This window comes from Ammospiza caudacuta, chromosome 27, assembly GCF_027887145.1.
Source record: "Ammospiza caudacuta isolate bAmmCau1 chromosome 27, bAmmCau1.pri, whole genome shotgun sequence".
Classification (NCBI taxonomy): domain Eukaryota; kingdom Metazoa; phylum Chordata; class Aves; order Passeriformes; family Passerellidae; genus Ammospiza; species Ammospiza caudacuta.
Genome location: NC_080619.1, coordinates 4061002 through 4081986, shown reverse-complemented (window position 1 = coordinate 4081986; position 20985 = coordinate 4061002). Strand labels below are relative to the sequence as shown.

At 44.1% G+C, this 20985-nt stretch overlaps 2 protein-coding genes across 2 annotated transcripts; one reads left to right on the top strand and one right to left on the bottom strand.

Annotated features, from left to right (window-relative positions):
- The first annotated feature begins 903 nt into the window (after positions 1-903).
- LOC131568686 (G protein-activated inward rectifier potassium channel 1-like) lies at positions 904-12638 on the top strand. The gene is made up of 3 exons (XM_058820795.1): positions 904-1554; positions 8627-8843; positions 10608-12638. Exons 1-3 carry the CDS (start codon positions 904-906, stop codon positions 11177-11179), a joined length of 1440 nt encoding a protein of 479 aa, XP_058676778.1. The 3' UTR covers positions 11180-12638.
- A 1390-nt stretch (positions 12639-14028) lies between these two features.
- On the bottom strand, positions 14029-20098 carry LOC131568736 (acrosin-like). The gene is made up of 5 exons (XM_058820821.1): positions 20025-20098; positions 18871-19080; positions 17526-17791; positions 15508-15653; positions 14029-14604 (listed from the first exon to the last, which is right to left on the bottom strand). Exons 1-5 carry the CDS (start codon positions 20093-20095, stop codon positions 14029-14031), a joined length of 1269 nt encoding a protein of 422 aa, XP_058676804.1. The 5' UTR covers positions 20096-20098.
- Positions 20099-20985: the final 887 nt, after the last annotated feature.

Sequence of the window (20985 nt, the reverse complement as noted above, 5' to 3'; positions counted from 1 at the left end):
CTGGCAGAGGGCTGTGTTTTGGAACCAGTATGAGAATAATGTTGATAACACACTGATGGTTTTGGTTGTTGCTAAGCAGTGCTTATCCTAAGCCAAGGGCTTTATGTCTCATTCTCTGCCAGTCAGGAGGTGCACACAAAAGCTCAGTGGAAGAGCCAGAACAGGTTATGGACTGGCCAAAGGATTTCCACACCATAGAACACCACACTCTACATATAAATTGCGGGAGTTATTGAAAGGAGCACCGACAGGAGTTCAGGGACAGAGTCTACTATCAGCTGGCAGGTAGTGTGATTGTATTGTGCATCACTTGGGTGTTTTTACCTTGGGTACGTGGGCTCGGCCGGGCACCTCCAGCGCCGAACCCGCCCCGAGCCCTGGCTCTCCCAGGCACTGCGTCCACAGCCCAGCCCGGCGCGGGGCGGGGTCTCTCCCCGGCCGAGCCACTGTCTCCACAGCCAACCCCGGATCACCCCGGACCGGCCTAGTCCCCCCTCCCCATCCCGGCTCTCCCAGCCCCAGCCCCAGCCCCAGCTCCTCTCTCCCGGCCCAGCCCCTCTCTCCACAGCCCAGCCCAGCCCGGCTCTCCCCGCCCCATCCCAACCCCTCTCTCCCCGCCCCATCGCGGCTCTCCCCGCCCCAGCCCAGCCCGGCTCTCCCCTCTGGCTTGCTTGCTCCTACAGCCGTCTGCCCGCTCAGGCTGCAGCTGCTCCAGCCGTTCTCCTGCCCCGCTGGCGATTGGGCAGCGCTGGCAGCACCGCTCCAGCTCCGGCTCCGCGGGCATCCCGGAGCTCCCCGCGCCCCGGGGGTTGGCGGCCGCAGCGCGCAGGCAGCGCGGTGCGCTCAGCCTCCCGCCCCGCCGCATCCCCGGCGTGCCCGCCGAGCCCCCGTGCAGCCGAGGGCATGGCAGCCGTGCGCAGGAAGTTTGGGGACGAGTACCAGGCCGTGGGCCTGGCCCGCTGCAGCGCCCGCAGGGAGCGGCAGCGCTTCGTGGACAAGAACGGGCGCTGCAACGTGCAGCACGGCAACCTGGGCGGCGAGAGCAGCCGCTACCTCTCCGACTTCTTCACCACGCTGGTGGACCTCAAGTGGCGCTGGAACCTGCTCATCTTCCTGCTGACCTACACGGTGGCCTGGCTGGTGATGGCCTCCATGTGGTGGGGCATCGCGTACCTGCGCGGGGACCTGCAGCAGGCGCACGGTGACTCGTACAGCCCGTGCGTGGCCAACGTGTACAACTTCCCCTCCGCCTTCCTCTTCTTCGTGGAGACCGAGGCCACCATCGGCTACGGGCACCGCTACATCACGGAGCGCTGCCCCGAGGGCATCGTGCTGTTCCTCTTCCAGTCGCTGCTGGGCTCCGTGGTGGACGCGTTCCTCATCGGCTGCATGTTCATCAAGATGTCGCAGCCCAAGAAGCGAGCCGAGACCCTCATGTTCAGCCGCGCCGCCGTCATCTCGCAGCGCGATGCCAAGCTCTGCCTCATGTTCCGTGTGGGCAACCTCCGCAACAGCCACATGGTGTCTGCCCAGATCCGCTGCAAGCTCATCAAGGTGAGGCGGTGGCACAGGGTGGCACCTGGGTGGCGGGGGTGACACGGGTAGAGGTGGGCACAGAGGGCAGCAGCGTGAGGTTTCTCCTGTGTAGCCGGTGCTGGTGATGCCAGCTGGCAGCTGTGCCCTGCCCCGTGCTGTCCCTTGGCTGGGGCGGTGGGAAGGACTGTGCAAGATTTTTCCTGTTCGCAGCAGGAGCCGTGAAAGAGCCAAGCAGGTGTAGGGAAAAATTGTCTCATCAGAGAGCCCCCAGTGGATTGCGAGGCTGGCAGAAAGTCAGGATGGAGGGATGGATGTGTCAGGATGCAGGACAGCTCCAAGGATGGGTACTGAGGCATGCTGCTTAGCAGATGATGGCTGGGAATAAGGAATTGATTTGTGGTGGTATTAAACTAGGATAAAGATCAACCTTGACCTCCTCTTCCTCTTGGAGGAACTTGGTGAGCTTTAACTTGCAGTCCCTTATCCCAGCTATGTTCCAGCTAGTGACCTGAGAGCATTTCAGAGGGATTGTATAGATGCTCCTTTGATTGTCACCAGTATCTGTTTATTAATCACTGACAATGGCCAGTAGAATTCAGAATGGAAAAAAAAAAAAACTGGGATTCAAAGGGGAATATAAAAAACAAACCAAAACCAAACCACAAAACAACAACAACAACAACAAAAAACAAACCCAAAGCAAACAAACAAAAACACCCAGAAGAGTTTGGCAGTCACAAAGGTCCAGAAGATAAATTGGGCTGGAACAGAATGGAAGAAAAGCACTAAAATCCTAAGCAATGTATAATCTCACAGCAGCTGTGACTTGTCAGGGGAGCATCCTTGGTGAGGAGCTCTGTCTGAAGCTCCTAAGCTGTCAGAAGCTGGATCCCAGTGATGAGATTAATTTCAGGATATCATATTTGAGTGTTATAAATGTTCTATCTGGTAATTCTCTCTGGCCTATTTAATAATCTGCATGAATAAACATGAAGCAGTAGGTGTTGGGGCAGTGGTAAATATGAATTATAAGTCTGTGTTAAATATGAGTGGTAAATCTGTTCTGTGCTGAATGCCATCCTGAGCTGTGAATTTTTCTTGCTACATAATACCACTTAAAATGGAGAATCTGCTAAGGTTTAAAAAGAAAATGTTTATATATCTATATCTATGGGAACAAGCTGTCAGGAGTTACACTGGAGCAATTTTTGTAGGAATTGGAAAGCCAGCTGAACCATGGTTTTTGTTGCTTTATCCTCCAAAAATCTCCTTGAAAGTGTTTAATTCTATCATTCAGAATGGAATGCAGGTCAAAGTGGAATAAAAGTGGTGTCACATTGTGTTTTTACAGAGAGGGCAACTAATTTTCTTTTGAAATAAGACACCAAGTACACAGCCTGATGTCCTTTCTGCTGACAATTCTATTGCTACACAATGCTGGTGACTGAGCCAGAAAACTGAAGGACATTTGATGGACCTGCATGACCATGGTATCTTAGGATAGCTGTTTTGTTGGCCAGACTATGAATCAGTGAGCAATTCTTAATTTTATTTTTTTTTAATATGATCATCATGTTGTCTTCAAGCTGCTTTGTGACCTTTGACAAACACCAGCTATGAGCAGAAGATTTAAAATTGAGTGTGCAGTAACTGCCCCCTCAGTCCTCATTGCAAGGTGTGGTATTTCTGTAAATCCTGGTCACTGAACTGGACACACCATTCTGGGAGCCACTGGTGGCTCTCCAGGTCACCCTTGAATTTCCATCAGCTGCTTTAAAGGGACGTTTTGTGTCCTGTAAATTAGGGTGGATGTGCCAGAATTTGCTTGCTGTCTTCAGCAAATCCTTTTGAGCTCTGCCCTCTGTACTTCCCTGCAGCCAGCTCCTGCACCTGATCAGGTAGCCAGAATTTTCTTTTGTGCTGGTGCCACAGTGAATAAATGTGAATAAACACATCACATTTTTGTACTTGAGCTAGGAGATATATTCAGCAGTGAATGTGGTGTTTCGCTGAGACCAATGGAGCTCTGAGGATTTACCTTTGTACACTAACCTGAGTTTGTCTGAACAGCATTTCCTGACAGTGTGATGATGCCCTGGTCCATTCAGTGGAATAAAATGGTGCTGCCACACTGGGCTGGCTTTTCTTTGGGTCCAGCAGCATGGCAAAGTGATACCATGCAAAAGTCCGTGGCTCTATTTAAAATGAGTTATGGAGAGCTTGGAAGACAATTACAAGATTAATTGTGTGTTTTTCAGCAAAGACTTTTCCAGAAATCCAAGTCTTTTCTAGTTTACATAGAGTGCTACAGAAGCTGGGAAAAGCAAAATCCTGGGGCAAGAAATAGAAAAGAAAAGCTATTTGGAGCTAGCTGCTGAAAATGTGCAGTTTCAGGTCCTGGACTTTTTAAAGTCACAATGAACTGTATTTTTCTGCCTTGATTCCTGGACCTTTCTAGTGTGCCTAAGGCAGCAGCCACAAGTATGGCAATCAATATTGATTTTATAAAACTCAATCACAGTACACATTTGTACATTCTCTTGATCTGGCTACATATGTCATTAATAAACATGATGGTATGCCCATCTATACAGTATTGCAGCTAGTATAGGACATTTTGATTCAGAAGGAATGTAAAATCATCTTAGCCTGTTTTCAACAACAGTTTTAACATTAGTTTCATTAGTACCATTAATAACAATAGTTTCAACATGTGCTAACAATAGTTTTAAAAATGCAGTTGTGAAATATGATAGCCACAGGGCAGTGAGCTTTGGGTTAGAACCAGCAGGCGCCTGTTCTTTAGGCTGTACTTACTAACAGCTTTGAATGAGCTGAAAGCAAACAAAATTGTACCAGAAAGTTTGCAGATGGCAGGTGACAGGCATTGGAAATAAGTAAGAAGACCCATTATATTGTGATTTCAGTAGGCTGATAAGTAGGGCAGAAAGTGCAAAACAAAAGAGATTTTTAATATTACAGAATTGTTCAGATTGGAAGAAACTTCAGGAAGTTTGGGGTCCAACCTTCTGCTGAAAGCATGGTGAGCTAGATCAGACCAGGTTATTCTGGGTTTTTTCCAATATAGTTTTGGAAACCTCTGAGAAAAAAAACCTGCACAGTCTTGCTGGGCAAGCTTTTCCACAGTTTAATTGTCCTCATGATGAAAATATTTTCCTTCAATCCAATCCAATCCAAACTTCCCTTGTTTCAGTTTATACCTGTTGTCTCTCATTCCTGCCAGGTACCTCTGTGAAAAGCCAGGCTCTGTCTTGGTCATGTTCCTCTCATGTTCCTCATCCCTGTTGGGGTGTTTGTTAGATCCTCCTCCATGCCTTCTCTGCTTTGGTCTGAGCAAGCCCAGCTCACACAGGTCCTATTTACAAGCAGACTAAAATAAAAAGCAGCAGTGATCCTAGGAATTCTCTCCAGTGGAGCTCCAGGTGTAATGTCACAACTGATAAACTCCACACAAATCTTCAGCGATGGTAACCAAGTAACAAGATCATTTTATTCCATTGTTCCATAGACTTCATATTCCAGTAATACAAAATACAATAACACTTCTTGCAAGCTGATAGTCTGAGTGTGGGGGAGGAGCAATGAGCATGTACCAATTCAGCATTTTCTAGATTTTTTTCTAGATATGTTTCTCTACAATATTAAGCTTGATGGTGCTCCATCTTTTGAGTCCCACTTTTTCTGCTCCAGTGCTTGATTAGTTCACCTGGATATCAAAACATAATTATGTGAGTTCTCTCATGAGTGAACTGGCAGAGGGATAATAATAATGATAATGATAATAATAATAATAAAGCTGCATTATCTCTACAGGGAGATATGCATGTTTATGCATAAACAGGGTTTAGAAAAGCAAAGAGAATTAATAAAGGATGGGAGTGAAGATTTAAAGAGCAGGATGTATTTGTTCAGACACTAAAACAGACTTAAGTGGTGATGCAGTAGAAGCCTGCCTTGTAATAAAAACTGAAACAAAGATGCAGTGGCAGAAAGTTAAAGACACAGGAGTCTTTTTTGCATTTTAATTTTTTTTTTACTTACCTGTGATGCAATTAACCTTTAGAGGAATTCTTTGAGACTTTTAGATTATCCCTCTCTGACCACATTTAAATTGCAGGCTAGGGCATTTCTAATTCATTGTTGCCTTGTTCAGCATGTATTAATCTGCAAAATTTCCTTGTCTTTGTGTTATGCGGATGGTGAAAATAAAGAGTCACAAGTGTTCCTTCCAGACTTATTCCTGACATTTCATAGCCCTCTGTCTTCTTGTTTTGTGATCCTCTGAGTAAAGCTGTAGATGTAAATGTAAATATAAAACAAAGGTCACTGGCTAGGAGGCTGAGCCTGTTGGGGCTATTAAGCTCTCTTCATTCAGGTTAACCTATTTTTATTCAACAAACAAGTTTAAAAATCCTCCATGCCCTGCATAAATCAATCCTGCATGTAAGATCCTGAATACCTCAAATAAAACCTTCTGCTTTCTCCCAGATGTGTTACCTCTCATCATCCTGGCTGGGTTTGTTTACTATTGAATGGGTTTGATTGAAGACTTCCACAAAGAAAAACGCTGTGTAGATCAAACAATTCTCAAGTCAGGCAACAGTTTGTGCAAAATGGCACATTTTTTGTCTAGGTAGATGCGTTTGATGAAGATTTGGGACAATTTGAGATTTAGATGTTGGCTCATACTGGTTAGAACAAAGATTATACCTGGGCAATCAATTTGTGCACCCACTGCAAGAACAGCAGCCAGGCAGCAAAAGCAGTGTTGGTCTGCAGCTTAGCTCTGCAGGAAAAGAGAAAAGATGATTTTGCACTAGGCTGATTCCACCTTTGCTTATAACAGACTGTCATGACTGCTGTGGAAGTGTTGATCACTTTTATCTCACAGTAACATCACTTTCATCTCACAGTAAATCTCACAAAGAGATTTTTATCTCTTTACCTTTCAGATCATAAATAATTTGTGAAAATGCTTTCACATGCAATCAGCTGATATTTTCTCTGTCTTCATCAGCAAAGGAGAAAGTGAATCTTGGCCTCCTGTGTAGGAATGTGCCCTGGAGTGACTAAATTATCTTTTGGCTCCTTAAAAAAGGGAAAAAACTTAGAAGTTTCTCTCCTCAATGAGGTAAAAAGACACTTCATAGGACCTTGGGGACTTCACCTCAAACTTAAGGACGGCCAAGTGGACAGAGGCCAAAAGGTCCTGCCTAAGCAATTCACTAGAAACAAAGAGAACAAAGGAACTAAATTGGTTTTGTGGGGTGTTTTACCAGGAACAAGAATCTCTTGCCCCTGGCTTGATTTTTCTCTATAAAGAGCTTTGTTATTTTGCCTGTTTTTAAAATATTTCTGTTTCCAACACTACCACAGAAGCCATCCTGCTGGTTTTATGTCATTTGAGGTGGCTGAGCTATCTCAGGTGTGATAGAGACCTCCAAGAGCTTATCAGACCTGGCTCAAAGAAACCCCTGAATCACTCCTGTGCAGGGGAGAACTTTGTTACTTAGACAGGAAGAATATTTCTTCCTCAGCAGCAAAACAAGCAGGTAGCACAAAGATGAAACCAGGGATTGTATTTAATAATGAGCTGTGCTCCAGCTGCTGCCTAGCTGGGTATGTAATCCCCAGTAAATACTAGGCAGTTATAAAATCAGCATTTTTAAGGTCCATGTGAAGAGGGGAGACAATATGAAGATCAACTATTTGCTTGGGGATTTTCTTTAAAGACAGAAACTTTCTTAAAAGAACACTAGGCAGATCTGAGTTGATGGAAAACTGCTGCCTTTGGCTTGCTCTCAGTGAACAAGGTTTCCAAAATGCAGCACAATTAAAACTATTTATTTGTTTATTTATGATAGTAGAACTTATAATAATATTACTAGAAATATAGATAGTATAGATAAATATATATAGATAATAGAAATATATATATATAAATATAGGTAGTAGAAATATAATAATATTTATTTATTTATTTATAATCAGTAGTCATCTTCTTGAAGAGTTAAGTGCTTTTTGGTCAGAAATAAACAGGAAAGATTTGAAATAGGATTTATTTATCAGCTGTGCAAAGCTGCTAATTTTGGTGGGCAGTTTCCACCAGACACCTTCAAAGCAATCACATGAGGAGCTACCTGGCCAAGTGATGTAATTTTTAGTTAGACTTTGAATACCAGGAAAATTTGGAGAGAAGCCTGTGGGGTAGAGGGAAGCTGCTATGTCAGTATTTTTATTGAAGCCATGGAATGATGGGAAGAAGAATGAGGCACTTTGTTTAATAATAAGTTCAGTTTGTTAAGGTTAATATGCAGTAGGTGGTACAAGCAAGGGGTGAGAGCATCATCAGCATCAATTCAGGTGATTTGTGAAAATGCCACTCACCAGATACACTGTGCAATTAATGTGGTGGTTACCTTTGAGTTAGTACATCACAGTGCCAAACAAAAGTTAGTAACATACAAAAATAACAGAACATTAATTCAAACATCAGAATAAAATGTGTCCAGCTTCAGATTTTGGTCTCATTAACAGGAACTTTTGCCACAGGGTATTCATGTTGAACATCCATTACAAGGCATGTAGTGTGTGGTACATGACATTTTTTGTCAAAAATAAATGTATATTAAAAAGATATAAAAATAAATAGATATTAGATATATAAAATATATAATATATAACTAAAATAATCAATTATATAATAATTAAATTTAGAAAAATATATCTTAATATATTATTAATAATGCATTATAATATAATGATATATAATTATATAATGATATAATTAATAATATTGTAACATATAAGATATAAATATACACACACACACACACACACATATATATATATATATGTCACAGTAAAGTTTGTAGGTGGTGATGAGATCCAGTGGCATAATAAGAAAAGTCAACCTATATAATTTAGCATTATTTCATCTCCATGATGAAGCCCCCAGACCTACCACATGCAGCTGATAATATCATGCAAGAGGCAGATTTAAACTTTATTGCATTGATTTTATGTTTTGCCTCACACAGTGATTACTAAATCATCTTTTTCTCTTTAGTCCAGACAGACACCGGAGGGGGAATTTCTGCCACTGGACCAGTGTGAGCTGGATGTTGGATTTGGAACTGGAGCTGACCAGCTGTTTTTGGTTTCCCCTTTAACCATCTGCCATGAAATCAACTCAGAAAGCCCCTTTTTCTGTCTCTCACAAAGATCCCTGAGGAGTGAGCAATTTGAAATCGTTGTCATCCTCGAAGGAATCGTTGAGACCACCGGTAAGGCTTGGAATAATCTGCATACTCTGATTTTTAATCTTTGTTTTTTTCAGTGCTGATATTTTTAGCAAGGCAGCTGTTGGTGCTGCATGCTGCAGCATTTCCTGCCATATGCTGCAGAGCTGCAGTGGCTCTCACAAGGAACAGAGACCTCCCTTCCCCACAGGGCTTGGCACTGCCAATCCCCAGAGTGGCCAGCAAGGGACACAGCCTGCCACTCTGTGTGCCACAGCTCAGTGCTTTTATGAGGCCTCTGTTTTAGGGATCATCACTCTGAAAGAAAGCTGAACTTTAAAATTTGCCAGTGCTGCAAAGTTCCTTTCAGCCTAGTGTGGTATTTTCTGGTTCCCCAGGATGAAGGAGGTATTGAGAATCTGACTCTATGTTCTTAGAAGGCTAATATAATATAATATAATATAAATAATTGATAGATAATTTATAGATAAATTAATAATTTATAGATAAATTAATAATTTATAGATAAATAAACCTATATATTATTATATTATATTACATTACATTACATTATATTACATTACATTACATTACATTACACTATATTATACTATATTGTATTATACTATATTTTATTATACTATATTGTATTATATTATACTGTATTATACTATACTGTATTATACTACATTGTGTTATATTTTAAGGAATACTCTACTAAAACTATACTAAACAATAGAGAAAGGAAGCAGACAGAAGGCTACAAAGAATGATAATGAAAACTCATGACTGACTCCTCATAGTCTGGCACAGCTGGTTGTGATTGGTCATTAATTAAAAACAATTCACATATTGGATCAGAAATCTCCAGACCACATTCCAAAGCAGCAAAACAGGGAGAAGCAATCAGATAATTATTGTTGTCATTCTTTTCTGAGGCTTCTCAGCTTCCCAGGAGAAGAAATCCTGGCAAAGGGATTTTTCCAGAAAATATGACAGTGACAGCCTAGCTTACACTGACTTGAATTCAGAGTAAGAAATTCATTATTATACATAATTATACAGACAAATTTGACTGAATTTTTTCTGAATTTTGACTGAATTATTCTCTCAAGGCTGAATTGGGATTATTCAGCCTGGAAAAGGGAATCTTTGGGATGACCTAATTGCTTCCAATACTCGACATGGAGAAGAAAATTAATTCTGTCCCAGCTAAAACCAGCACACAAGCTAATACTGTTTTATTTTATATTTTGCTATGGCTTGGTTGCAAGTCTGCATAAAAATGTAGTCAGTCAATTAGAGGCACTCCATTGACTGGACAATCAGATTGTCTAGGAACAACTGCCCCATTTTATAACCTATAAAATCGTTGGCTTGCTGGCTGAAATTTATTTTCATCTGTCAGCCTCTGGCAAGCAGTAGTTCCTTCTCCCAAGAAACAGTATTACTTACTCTCTCAAGTCTGAATAGGGATTTTTCAGCCTGGAAGAGGGAAACTTTGGGATGACCTAATTGCTTCTAATACTAGAAACAGTAACGAAAAATAATTCTGTCCCAGCTGAAACCAGCACACAAGCTAATACTGTTTTATTTTATATTTTGCTATGGCTTGGTTGCAAGTCTGCATAAAAATTTAGTCAGTCAATGACTGTCAGAAGATTGTCTAGGAGCAACTGCCCCATTTTATAACCTATAAAATCACTGGCTTGCTGGCTGAAATTCATTTTTATCTGTCAGCCTCATGTATTTTTGGTTCCATGTGCCAGTCTGCTTGCTCACATGGAATGCTCTTGTCCATTTGCACAGGAATGACGTGCCAAGCCAGGACCTCCTACACAGAGGATGAAGTGCTGTGGGGTCACAGGTTCCTGCCAGTCATGTCTCTGGAAGATGGATTTTTCCGTGTCGATTATTCTCAGTTCCATGCCACCTTTGAAGTCCCCACTCCTCCTTACAGTGTCAAAGAGCAAGAAGAAAGCCTGTCCCAGTCATCTCTCTTGAACAGTCCTTTTGAGAAGAAAAGCAGAAGAGAACAGGTTTGTCCTCTTGACTGTGCTGATGCTACAGGAGAGAAGAACAAGCTCCCTGCTAAACTCCAGAAGATCAGCTCGAGGAAGGAGGGCCTTCCACCAAGAGCCCTGAGAATGAGTTCCTGTAACACACAGAAGAATTTCAGCACTGGAGATCTCTTGGAAATTGAAGAAATAAGTCCCATGTCTGATGGTGAAGACAGTGATCACAGGATGCAGCTGAAAGGCTTAAAAATAAATGCCAAGGCTCTGACTCAGTCAACCAGCAAGCTCGAGTTACAGAAGGATTTTCCAGGTATGGGCACCCTAGAGGTGAAATTGGAAGATAATTTCCCTGCCAAATTTTGAAAAATGAACTCTGATTACTTCTTTCAAGAGCTGAAGAAACACAAGTTGCTGATAAACTGCATTTGAGACTGCTGCCTTGGAAGAGTTGTATCACAGTAAAGTCACAACTTGGTTTTGCTGCTTTCAGGAAGAATGATCCTTTTTGTATAATTGTTCTGTACAGATCCAATCTAGGTAGCATAGCAGGACTTTGAGGGGCAGTAAGGTTACCCTGTCATGCCAAAGAGGTTCCTGCCCTGATAATCCTTATCAGCATGCTCATTGCAAATCCAGCCTGTCTTCCGTGTATGCAGATGCTTTTTCACAAAGCAAGGATCAGATCCTCAGGCACAGATGGAAGCAAGAAGGGTGTAAGAGCAGCTGGAGCCTGGTTTTGTGCAGCTCAGGTCCTGGAGTGCTCCTGAAGGGCAGAACATCAGAGCACAGGAGGAGTATGTGACACTGCTCAGCCCTAGCCCAGCTGTCTCTTTGCAAAGAGCCTTTCCTGCTCCATCCTTCTTTCCCAGTGACTGTGGCACACTCCCTGTGTGCTCCCAGTGTCTCATCCATGGTTATTCAGGTGAGGAAGCAGTGTGCAATAACCATTTGGGTCATGTGGCCCACATGAGCTCTCCTAAACGTGAGGATCTTTATCCTGTCCAGAATTAGACCTCAGCATTTGATTTGGTGGAACATGTGCTGAATTTTAATGGCCATATCACCACTCACTGTGAAGGAAACTTGAGATCAGTAGCTCAGATTCTTGGCATGTTTTATACTGCAATTAAATGACATTTCAGTTTGGAGACATTGTAAGTAAATAAATAAAAGCCAAGTGCTAAATAATGCTCAGTCATTACACATCTCAGAGTTTTACTAATGAATGGTAGTCTTTGGTGTTGCTAATTTTCATTTTGTTACATTTGCCTTCTCCATTTATATATGATTCTCAGTAATTTTGTAGATTTGATATTTATTGCTATTCAGCTCAATCCACCTCTGTCTGTGAGAGAGGCTTTTTCTTTCCTGGTTGGTAGTAATTATAAACACACCCTGCTGTTTGTAAACAGTGTTCAGTGCTCAGCATCCAGTGTTCATCACCAGACCACTCTCCAATAAAGGATCAATTCTGCTCTTGTTACATGGACAAAATTCAGTCAGATTTAATTAAAAGGGGTGGCAATGGCCATGTTGTTTGCTAGTGCATTCCTTGATGGTAAAATTATGTATCCAGGCTATGAACAGCTTGGCTTGCAGAACTCACTATTTTTTTTGATCTGTCTACAGTGTGAAACTGGAAAATGCTGTTTTATGCAGGGTTAAGATGTGCTGCTTTGTTGTTGTTTACCTGTTCTCAACATGAATTTCAACAATATATATGTGCTAAAATCTGTATTTTCATTTATCAACTGTATTTGTATGGAGTACGTAGATGACAGCATGAAGTCTTAAGTGATGATGACTCTCCCTACTCTCCAGAGCTGCCAAAATTAGTATAAAATAAAATTACATCCACCTCTGGTCTCAGGTGTTCTTTGCTCAAATGTGCATGTGTGTGTTGGAGCAGAGCAGCTGCAGGAGATGAGGCCCCACCCTTGGGCACACTCCCCCTCTGCTGTGGGGCAGAGTCATAGTATTAATTAATTGTTAATGAGCAACGGCGCTAATTATCAATGAGTTACCCAACTTAGAGGCCAATGTTTTTTACACTGCCACTTATAAAATAATTAAACCTCCTAATTTCTATACACACTGACACACAAAAATTAACTTACAGAAAAAGTAATTGGACCTCGGAGCACTTCACCATAGGAGAATGGGTGAGTATAGATCTATACAGAATAAATAAATATCACCTAAAATGTTGAATTGACTCCAAGGCTTTGGAATGCTGAATGCTTTATATTATATTATATTATATTATATTATATTATATTATATTATATTATATTATATTATATTATATTATATTATATTATATCTATACTACAAAGAATCCTAAAGAAAACTCATGACTGTCTCCTGACAGTCAGGACACAGCTTGGGCCTGATAGGCTAATTAACATAAACAATTATTGTATTTACAGGGAATGTCCCAACAAAGGCAGGAATGATGAATCTGATCCCATGTTCTCAGAAGGCTAAGTTATTATTTTATAATGCTATATTGTATTAAAAAAACACTACACTATACTAAAGAATACAGAAAGGATACTTACTGAATACTAAAAAGATAATAATGAAAACTTGTGACTCTTTCCAGAGTCTTGACACAGCTTGGCCCTGATTGGCCAATGAGTCAAAACAATTCCCATGAAACCAACGAAACAACCACCTGTGGGTAAACAATCTCCAAACACATTCCACATGAGCAAAACACAAGAGAAACAAATGAGATAAGAATTGTTTCCCTTTTACTCTGAGGCTTCTCAGCTTCCCAGGAGAAAAATCCTGGGCGAAGGGATTTTTCAGAGAATGTGAATGCCACATCTCCTGAGTCACAAGAGAGCCCAGTTTCAAGTCCAGGGATCCCCCTGATGGGCAGCATAAAACAATGTTCCCTACTGCTGTCCTCAAGAGCTGTAGCCCCTGTGACCAGTGTTCCCTTCTCCCATCACAGCTCTGTTTTGCTGGTGCCTGGCCTGGGACTCCTTGTCTTGCACAGAAGACTGGACTGGACTGCAAACACGTGCTAACAGTGGCTATAGGCAACTTTATTTCCACAACTAAATTTCAGCATTTGTGTGCGTGCAGAGGAGGAAGATGGGCAGGAGAGAGGACACCTTTGACCCTGAGGCTGCCTTTGGATCAGCAGGCACTGCCCCAGTGTGAAGTGGTCATGGTCCACTGCAGCCTGCGCTGGATCTTCTTCATCCTCCTGCTTCTGTCTTGTTCCCCATGAGGCTCTGCAGCATCTGGTGCACCTGAGTTAGGAAATGCTGCAGTATCTCGTACGGATGTGGCGTGGGAAAGAGAGAGTCTGTTGGCATTGGCTCCACAGAGAAATTTGAGGGCCAGGGTATCTCTGGCATGGTTGCTGCAGTTGGCTGGTAAGTACTGGCTGTAGTAGAGCAGCCTGCCTCTGTTGGTGTTGGTGTTGGCTGCACAGGGGGGGTTGTGCTGAAGGTTGGCTCTGGCGTTGGAGCCTCTGTGACAGTTGTCTGTGGACATGCAGTGGGAGTAGAGGTGGAGCAGCCTGATGGTGTTGGTGTTGGCGTTGGCTGCTCAAGAGGCATTGAGATGCAGGGTGACTCTGGCGCTGAAGTGGCTGTCACAGGTGGGCACACGCCCATCTGGATCAGGATCCAGTTGTAGAAGTACTGAGTGGAGGTGTAGACTCCGGGCTGTTTGGCTTTGGCGCAGCCTTTCCCCCAGCTGGTCACTCCAACCAGCCAGAAGTAGCTGGCACGGTTGTCTTTGCACACCAGAGGCCCTCCACTGTCACCCTGCAATACAGGAAGGAGGATTAGGGTGGCTGCTCTTGCACATTCCTACACCTCATACATGATGCATAAATTCCATTCAAACACAGGATTCTGTCTGGTCATCATCAACTTCTTCCTCCGAATCCTGATGGTATTTTCAGGGCTGAGTGAAGTGGGAAGAAGTTAATTTCTTCTGATAATGGAGCAATAAATTCTCTTTCTTTGAAAGATTTAGGTGTCCTGTGGCTGCCATCTCATTGTGAATAACTCATTCCTTTCTTTAAAAAAATATCCCACATACTTGGTTTCTATTATAACATTATGTTATAGCCTAAAACTGCATTTAACACGCTACTCAAGAAAATTAACGCAGCTTCACTTTCTAACATGACACATATAATATTCATTTTCATATTTGCAAAAATCATAAAATATGCATTTTTCACACATATTCATGCACCTCATACATGATGCATAAATTCAGTTCAAACAAAGGATTCTGTCTGGTCAGTGTCAGCTTCTTCCTCTTAATCCTAACAGTGTCGTCACAACTGAGCAAGGCAGGAAGAAGTTCATTTCTTCTGATAATGGAGAAATAAATTCTCTTTCTCTGAAAGATTTAGGTGTCCTGTGGCTGCTATCTGGTGTGAGTACCTCATTCCTTTCTTTAAAAAACTATCCCACGTACATAGTTTCTATTTTAACATTATTAGTTTCTATTATTTAACATTATTTCTATTTTAACATTTTGACATTATAACCCTCTATTTTAACATTATGTCATAACCTAAAACTCTATTTAACATGCTACTTGTGTAAATTAATACAGCATAACTTTCTGACATAACGCATATAATATTCATTTTAATATCTGTGAAAATCATAAAATGCACATTTTTCAGAATCAAAAATGTCAAGTCCTACCTGGCAGGTGTCCATGGCACCCCGTGGGTAGCCAGCACACAGGTTGTGGGTGTGGATGGCCCCGGCGTACCAGCGGCTGCTGTTGACCAGCCGGATATCCATGAGCCGGACCTTGGCTTCCTGCAGGACATCGCTGGCACCCTGAGCTGGGAGCACAGCAAGGAGTGAGCACCCAGCAGCTCCCTGCCACCTCCACTCCCCTGTCTGGTGCTGTGAGGAGATAACCCAAAACTCCACAACTTTGTGGAAGTTGTAAAGCCGGTATGTTTATTACAGTGCCGGACGCACGTGGAGATTGCTCTCCTTAAAAGGCATGTGTACCTTTGAGAACTTCAGGTCCCTTTTTATCCCCCTCTCAGATACATATGCATTCAATTTCACAGTAGGTTCATACATATTCATTTTTACAAATTTCATGTGACATTTGCCACTAGTTCTTCTTTTTCAGAAAGAATTCCTAGGTCAGGTTGACCTGTTCTCACAGCAGTCTCTCTGTCTTTCTTTATCACCCTCTGCCTCCCTTTATTTCTGTCCTTCACAGAATCCCTGAGCCTAGGCCTTGCATTCAGCCTACATAGCTATGTTTCAAACTACGGACTTAACTCAAAGATGTACATTTCACCAAAATCAAAATGGATTTCTACCCTGGAAAATTTCCACTTTGCCTCACTGGGGGTGAAGTCATTCCCCTTTGATGCTGGCCAGGGGTCTCTGTACAAATCATGAATGGGATGTGGCTGCTGTGGAAAGTGCCTTGAGCTGTTTTATTTTCCAGCATCAGTCTCAGTACATGGTTATGATAATGGGAAGATGCCAGCAGCTCACATCTTAGGCAGCAGACCAAGAACTTAATGTTACAACTTACTTTGTAAGTTTGTGTGACCAATCACACAAAGCAAAAGCACATTGACAGTAGTTCCATCCAATTGCTATAAGCACAGGTACCTTTGGTTAAAACAATGTTTGCTTCTTTCAAATACAATACTTGTAAGCTTTACACAGAGCTCCAATATTAAGCTTCAAACTTCCTAATATCTTGCTAGATAAACTTTTCTGTAGCTTAGAGAGTTATTCTAGACAAGCGTTAATACACAGACCATTGTTCTATTTGTCCTTGCTTTTCTACTTTCTAAATAATTTTTCTGCAGACCTATCTCATGGCTGCTGCTTAGCTCTAATCACAGTTCTGCTGTCTCTGGGGCCTGCCTTTTGCAGCTTTCCCAAAACCCTCTGATTTTGTGGATTCCCACAACCAGGGCTTGGCTTTGCCTCTGGAGCAGCTGTTGAAGGTCTGTACCCTATAGGAATGTGCACTGTGTTGATGGAGTGACAAAACTATCCTTTGTCTCCTTGTTTGCTTTATCTCTCTCTCTGAGTGACCGCATTCACACCTCCCTCCAGAGGGGGCATTTGCTGATAACAGCTCTTGAATGTCACTGCATGGCTGATAAGAAATATAACATCCCATTGGGAGATGTGAGCCCAGAGGGAGGAGCCAAGAATTGCTACCCAGATATAATCCAGAGGTTTTGAGACACCAGCACGGCTTTCTCCACTGCATTCCCCAAAGGAACAGCAGCTGTCTCTTCCTCCACTGGATCTTCAGAGGCAGAATACATCCTTCTTTGCAGATCCCCCTGCTCCAACAGAACCCCCCCTGACACTGCAGGAGGGCTGAGCCACAATTCCAATGGCACTGCCACCAACACCCTGACCCACAGGGTGTCAGGCTGGGTTCTGACTCTGTCAGTGTTGTTCTAGTGTACTGCATTGTTTATTTCATCCTTTTATTTTTTTTCCTTCCCTAATAAAGAACTGTTATTTTCTGCTCCCATATTTTTTTGCCTGAGAGCCCCTTAATTTAAAATTTATAGCAATTCAGAGGGGTGGGGACGGTTTACACTCTCCATTTCAGGGAAGGCTCCTGCCTTCCTTAGCAGACTCCGACTCCTGGCTTTCCAAACCAAGACAGCCCAGCTCACCCACAGTGTGGAATAAGTGAATTTTTGGAAGCTCACCTTTAGCACTGGCAGAACTCCATCCAGCAATGTAGCAGGTTTTCAGCTCCGACACCGTGAGCGAGGCGTTGGGCACGCAGGCGAGCTGCACGTAGTCGCTGCACTTCACGGGCTCGTCCAGCTCCAGCAGGGCAATGTCATTCTGCTGGGAGTCAGCCGTGTACTCCTGGTGGGCCAGCAGCCTCTTGACGTGGCGCACCTGAGCCTCGGGGCCCAGGTGGCTCAGCTGGGTGGCCCCGATCAGCACGCGCCACTTGGTGACGTTCCTGCAGGGCACAGACAGGGCTGAGAGGGAGCAGAGCCGGCTGCTGGTGATCCCTTGGGATTTGAGCTTTTGTGTTTTTTCGTCTGTGACCGTGTTCACAGGAATCTTAGGATGAGGGAAGAGATGAGGACCTGACTCCATGTTTCAGAAGGCCTGATTGTCGCAGATATCTTTTCATTAAAAATCCTTTCCTTAGGATTTTTCCGTTCTGAGAAGCTGAGAGGCCTCAGAAACAGAATGTAAACAACGGTTATCTGCTGCTGTGGAATGCAACAGGTCGATCCACGATTGGTTTCATGTGGTTGTTTGGAATAAATGGCCAATCATGACAGAGATGGTTCTTTCTCTGTCCAAGCCACAGACCTTTGTTGATTCATTCTTTTCTATTCTTAGCCAGCCTTCGGATGAGAACTTTTTCTTCTATTCTTTTTAGTATAGTTTTAATGTAATATATATCATAAAATAATAAATCAAGCCTTCTGTAATATGGAGTTAGATCTACGTCTCATCCCTCATCCTAAGATCTCTGTGAACACCGTCACATCTTGATTTATTATTTTATGATATATATTACATTAAAACTATACTAAAAGAATAGAAGAAAGGATTTTGTGGGAATCTACAAAATTAGAGGGTTTTGGGAAAGCTGCAAGATGCAAGCTTTAGATACAGCAGAACTGTGGGCCAGAATAAAGCTCTGGATCCAAACCCTCCATCAGAACCGACTCCTTTCCTTCACCATCACCTTAAATCTTCTCTGCCAGAGGTAAACCCAAGGATTAGACCCTGTTATGTGGGGAAGCTCCATCCCACCCCCACCAGAGCTCCTGCAGGCCTGGAATTGTCTCCACAAGCCCAGCTGCATCACACAGCCAGCCAAAAGTGTCTGTGGGGTGAAACACCACACACCCAGCCAGCCCAAAGTGTCTGTGGGGTGAAACACCACACACCCAGCCGGCCAAAAGTGTCTGTGGGGTGAAACACCACAGTGCCTCTATTTGGTTCAGCACCAACGTCCAGACAAACTCAGGCACGTCCTGTCTGGCTATATTGGTAATTATTCCAATATCTCCCCCTTACCTGGCCTGGAGGAAGCAGTGTGCTGCTGTGAGGACCCACTGTGGGCTGATGAGGGACCCTCCACACGTGTGGCCGCTGCCATCTTTCCTGGGGTCCTGGATGCTGACAATCCAGGGCCAGGCCCCGGGCAGGGCCCCTGTGCCAGCCATGATTCTGTAGTCAGCAGTTATGGAGTCGTAGTCAGCCATGGGCCGCTGCCCACAGGTCCCTCTGGAAGCACAAAGTCATTATCAGAGTGATCAGGTTCTGGAATGTTCTGCCCTGGGGAGGTGGTGGAGTCACAATCCCTGGGTGTGTTTAACAAAGTCTGGATGTGGCTCTGGGTGCCAGGGTTGAGTTGAGGGGTTGGGGCTGGGTTGGACGCGATGATCTTAAAGGTCTCTTCCAACCCAGTGATTCTGTGATTTCCCTCAGCTCTGCTGGAGAAATACATCTGGGGAAATACTCTGCTGGGTGCCATCCCTGGATGTGTTTAACAAAGCCTGGATGTGGCTCTGGGTTCCAGGGTTTAGTGGAGAAGATGTTGGGCCTGGGTTGGACTCGATGATCTTGGAGGTCTCTTCCAACCTGGTCATTCTGTTCTGTCCTTTGTGCTCACACCATTCCCACGAGGTCATTTCCTCTGCAGTGCTCACCAGTGACACCAGGACAGGAGGACACAGCCTCCAGCTGTGCCAGGGGGAGTTTAGGCTGGGCATGAGGAAAAAATCCTTCACAGAAGGAGTGACTGGGCACTGGGATGTGCTGCCAGGGAGGTGGGCACTGCCCTGGGTGTGTTTAAACAAGGCTGGATTGATACTGGGTACCAGGGTTTGGTTGAGGTGTTGGGGCTGGGTTGGACTCAATGATCTTGGAGGTCTTTTCCAACCTGGTCATTATGGGAATTTTGGGACTGGGGAGGTGGTGGAGTCACCATCCCTGGATGTGTTTAACAAAGCCTGGATGTGGCACTGGGTGCCAGGGTTTAGTGGAGAAGATGTCTGGGTTGGGTTGGACTCAATGATCTTGGAAATCTCTTCCAACCTGGTCATTCTGTGTTTCTGTGAATTCTGTGTTTACTGCCCTGCCCATTCTGGCTCCTTCTGCCCCTTCCCACATGGAATTTGGAGTGTGACAGGGGGTGACAAGCCCCCTCCCAGAGCCTGGGGCCATACCTGCAGTTGTCCCAGGTGCCATGTGCAGGTGTGTACACAGCCAGGAGGATGAGGAGGTACAGCAGGCTCATCACTGCCAGCTGAAAGAAACAAAGGCTTGTCTCTTCCAGGGCAGCCTGTGAGCCGAGTGCCTGCAGCAGCTGCACTGCCCCTGGCACCTGCAGCCCTGGGGCTGATGTCACAGACTGGGTGGTTCCAGGTTCTGGGCACGGTGGCCTCAGAGGGCAGGGAAAGGCCACAGCCTTAGAGAAACACAGGATGGTTTGGGCTGGGAGGGACCTTGAAGGTCACGCAAGGAAAAAGGGGTCCCGTGCCTGCAAAATGACAAATCTGGCACAAAGGGAAAGTCACTCCAAAGGCTTCCCCAAAGGGAGCAGAGGGACACCCAGGTCCCTCTAAGGGAGTAGAGGGACACCAAGGTACCCAAAAAGGAGCAGGAGGACACCCAGGTTCTCCTGAGGGAACAGAGGGACACCCAGGTACCCAAAAAGGAGCAGAGGGACACTGAGATTCCCCAAAAGGAGCAAAGGGACACCCAGGTACCCAAAAAGGAGCAGAGGGACACACAAGTTCACCAAAAGGAGCAGGGGGACACCCAGGTTCCCCAAACGGAGCAGGGGGACACCCAGGTTCTTCAAAGAGAGCTCAGGGACACCCAGGTTCTCCCTCTTTTAGGGAGCAATCAGGATCCAAATTCTGGGGCTTTTTAAGGCTGTCAGGAGCATCCCTGGGCCCTTACCCTTTGATTTTTATCTAAATCTGCAGTGGTTTTGATGAGACATCAAAATGAAGGGCAGAAAGCAGATCTTCCTCCTCTGAAACTGCAGCTTCCCCCCAGCTCAGAGGGAGCAGAATAAACCTTGGCTGGGAGGAGTTTTGTTACAGTGACCATCACCTGGATCCTCTGGGGAAAATCCCAATTCTTGGCTGGCCACATACATACAACAATCACAATATAATA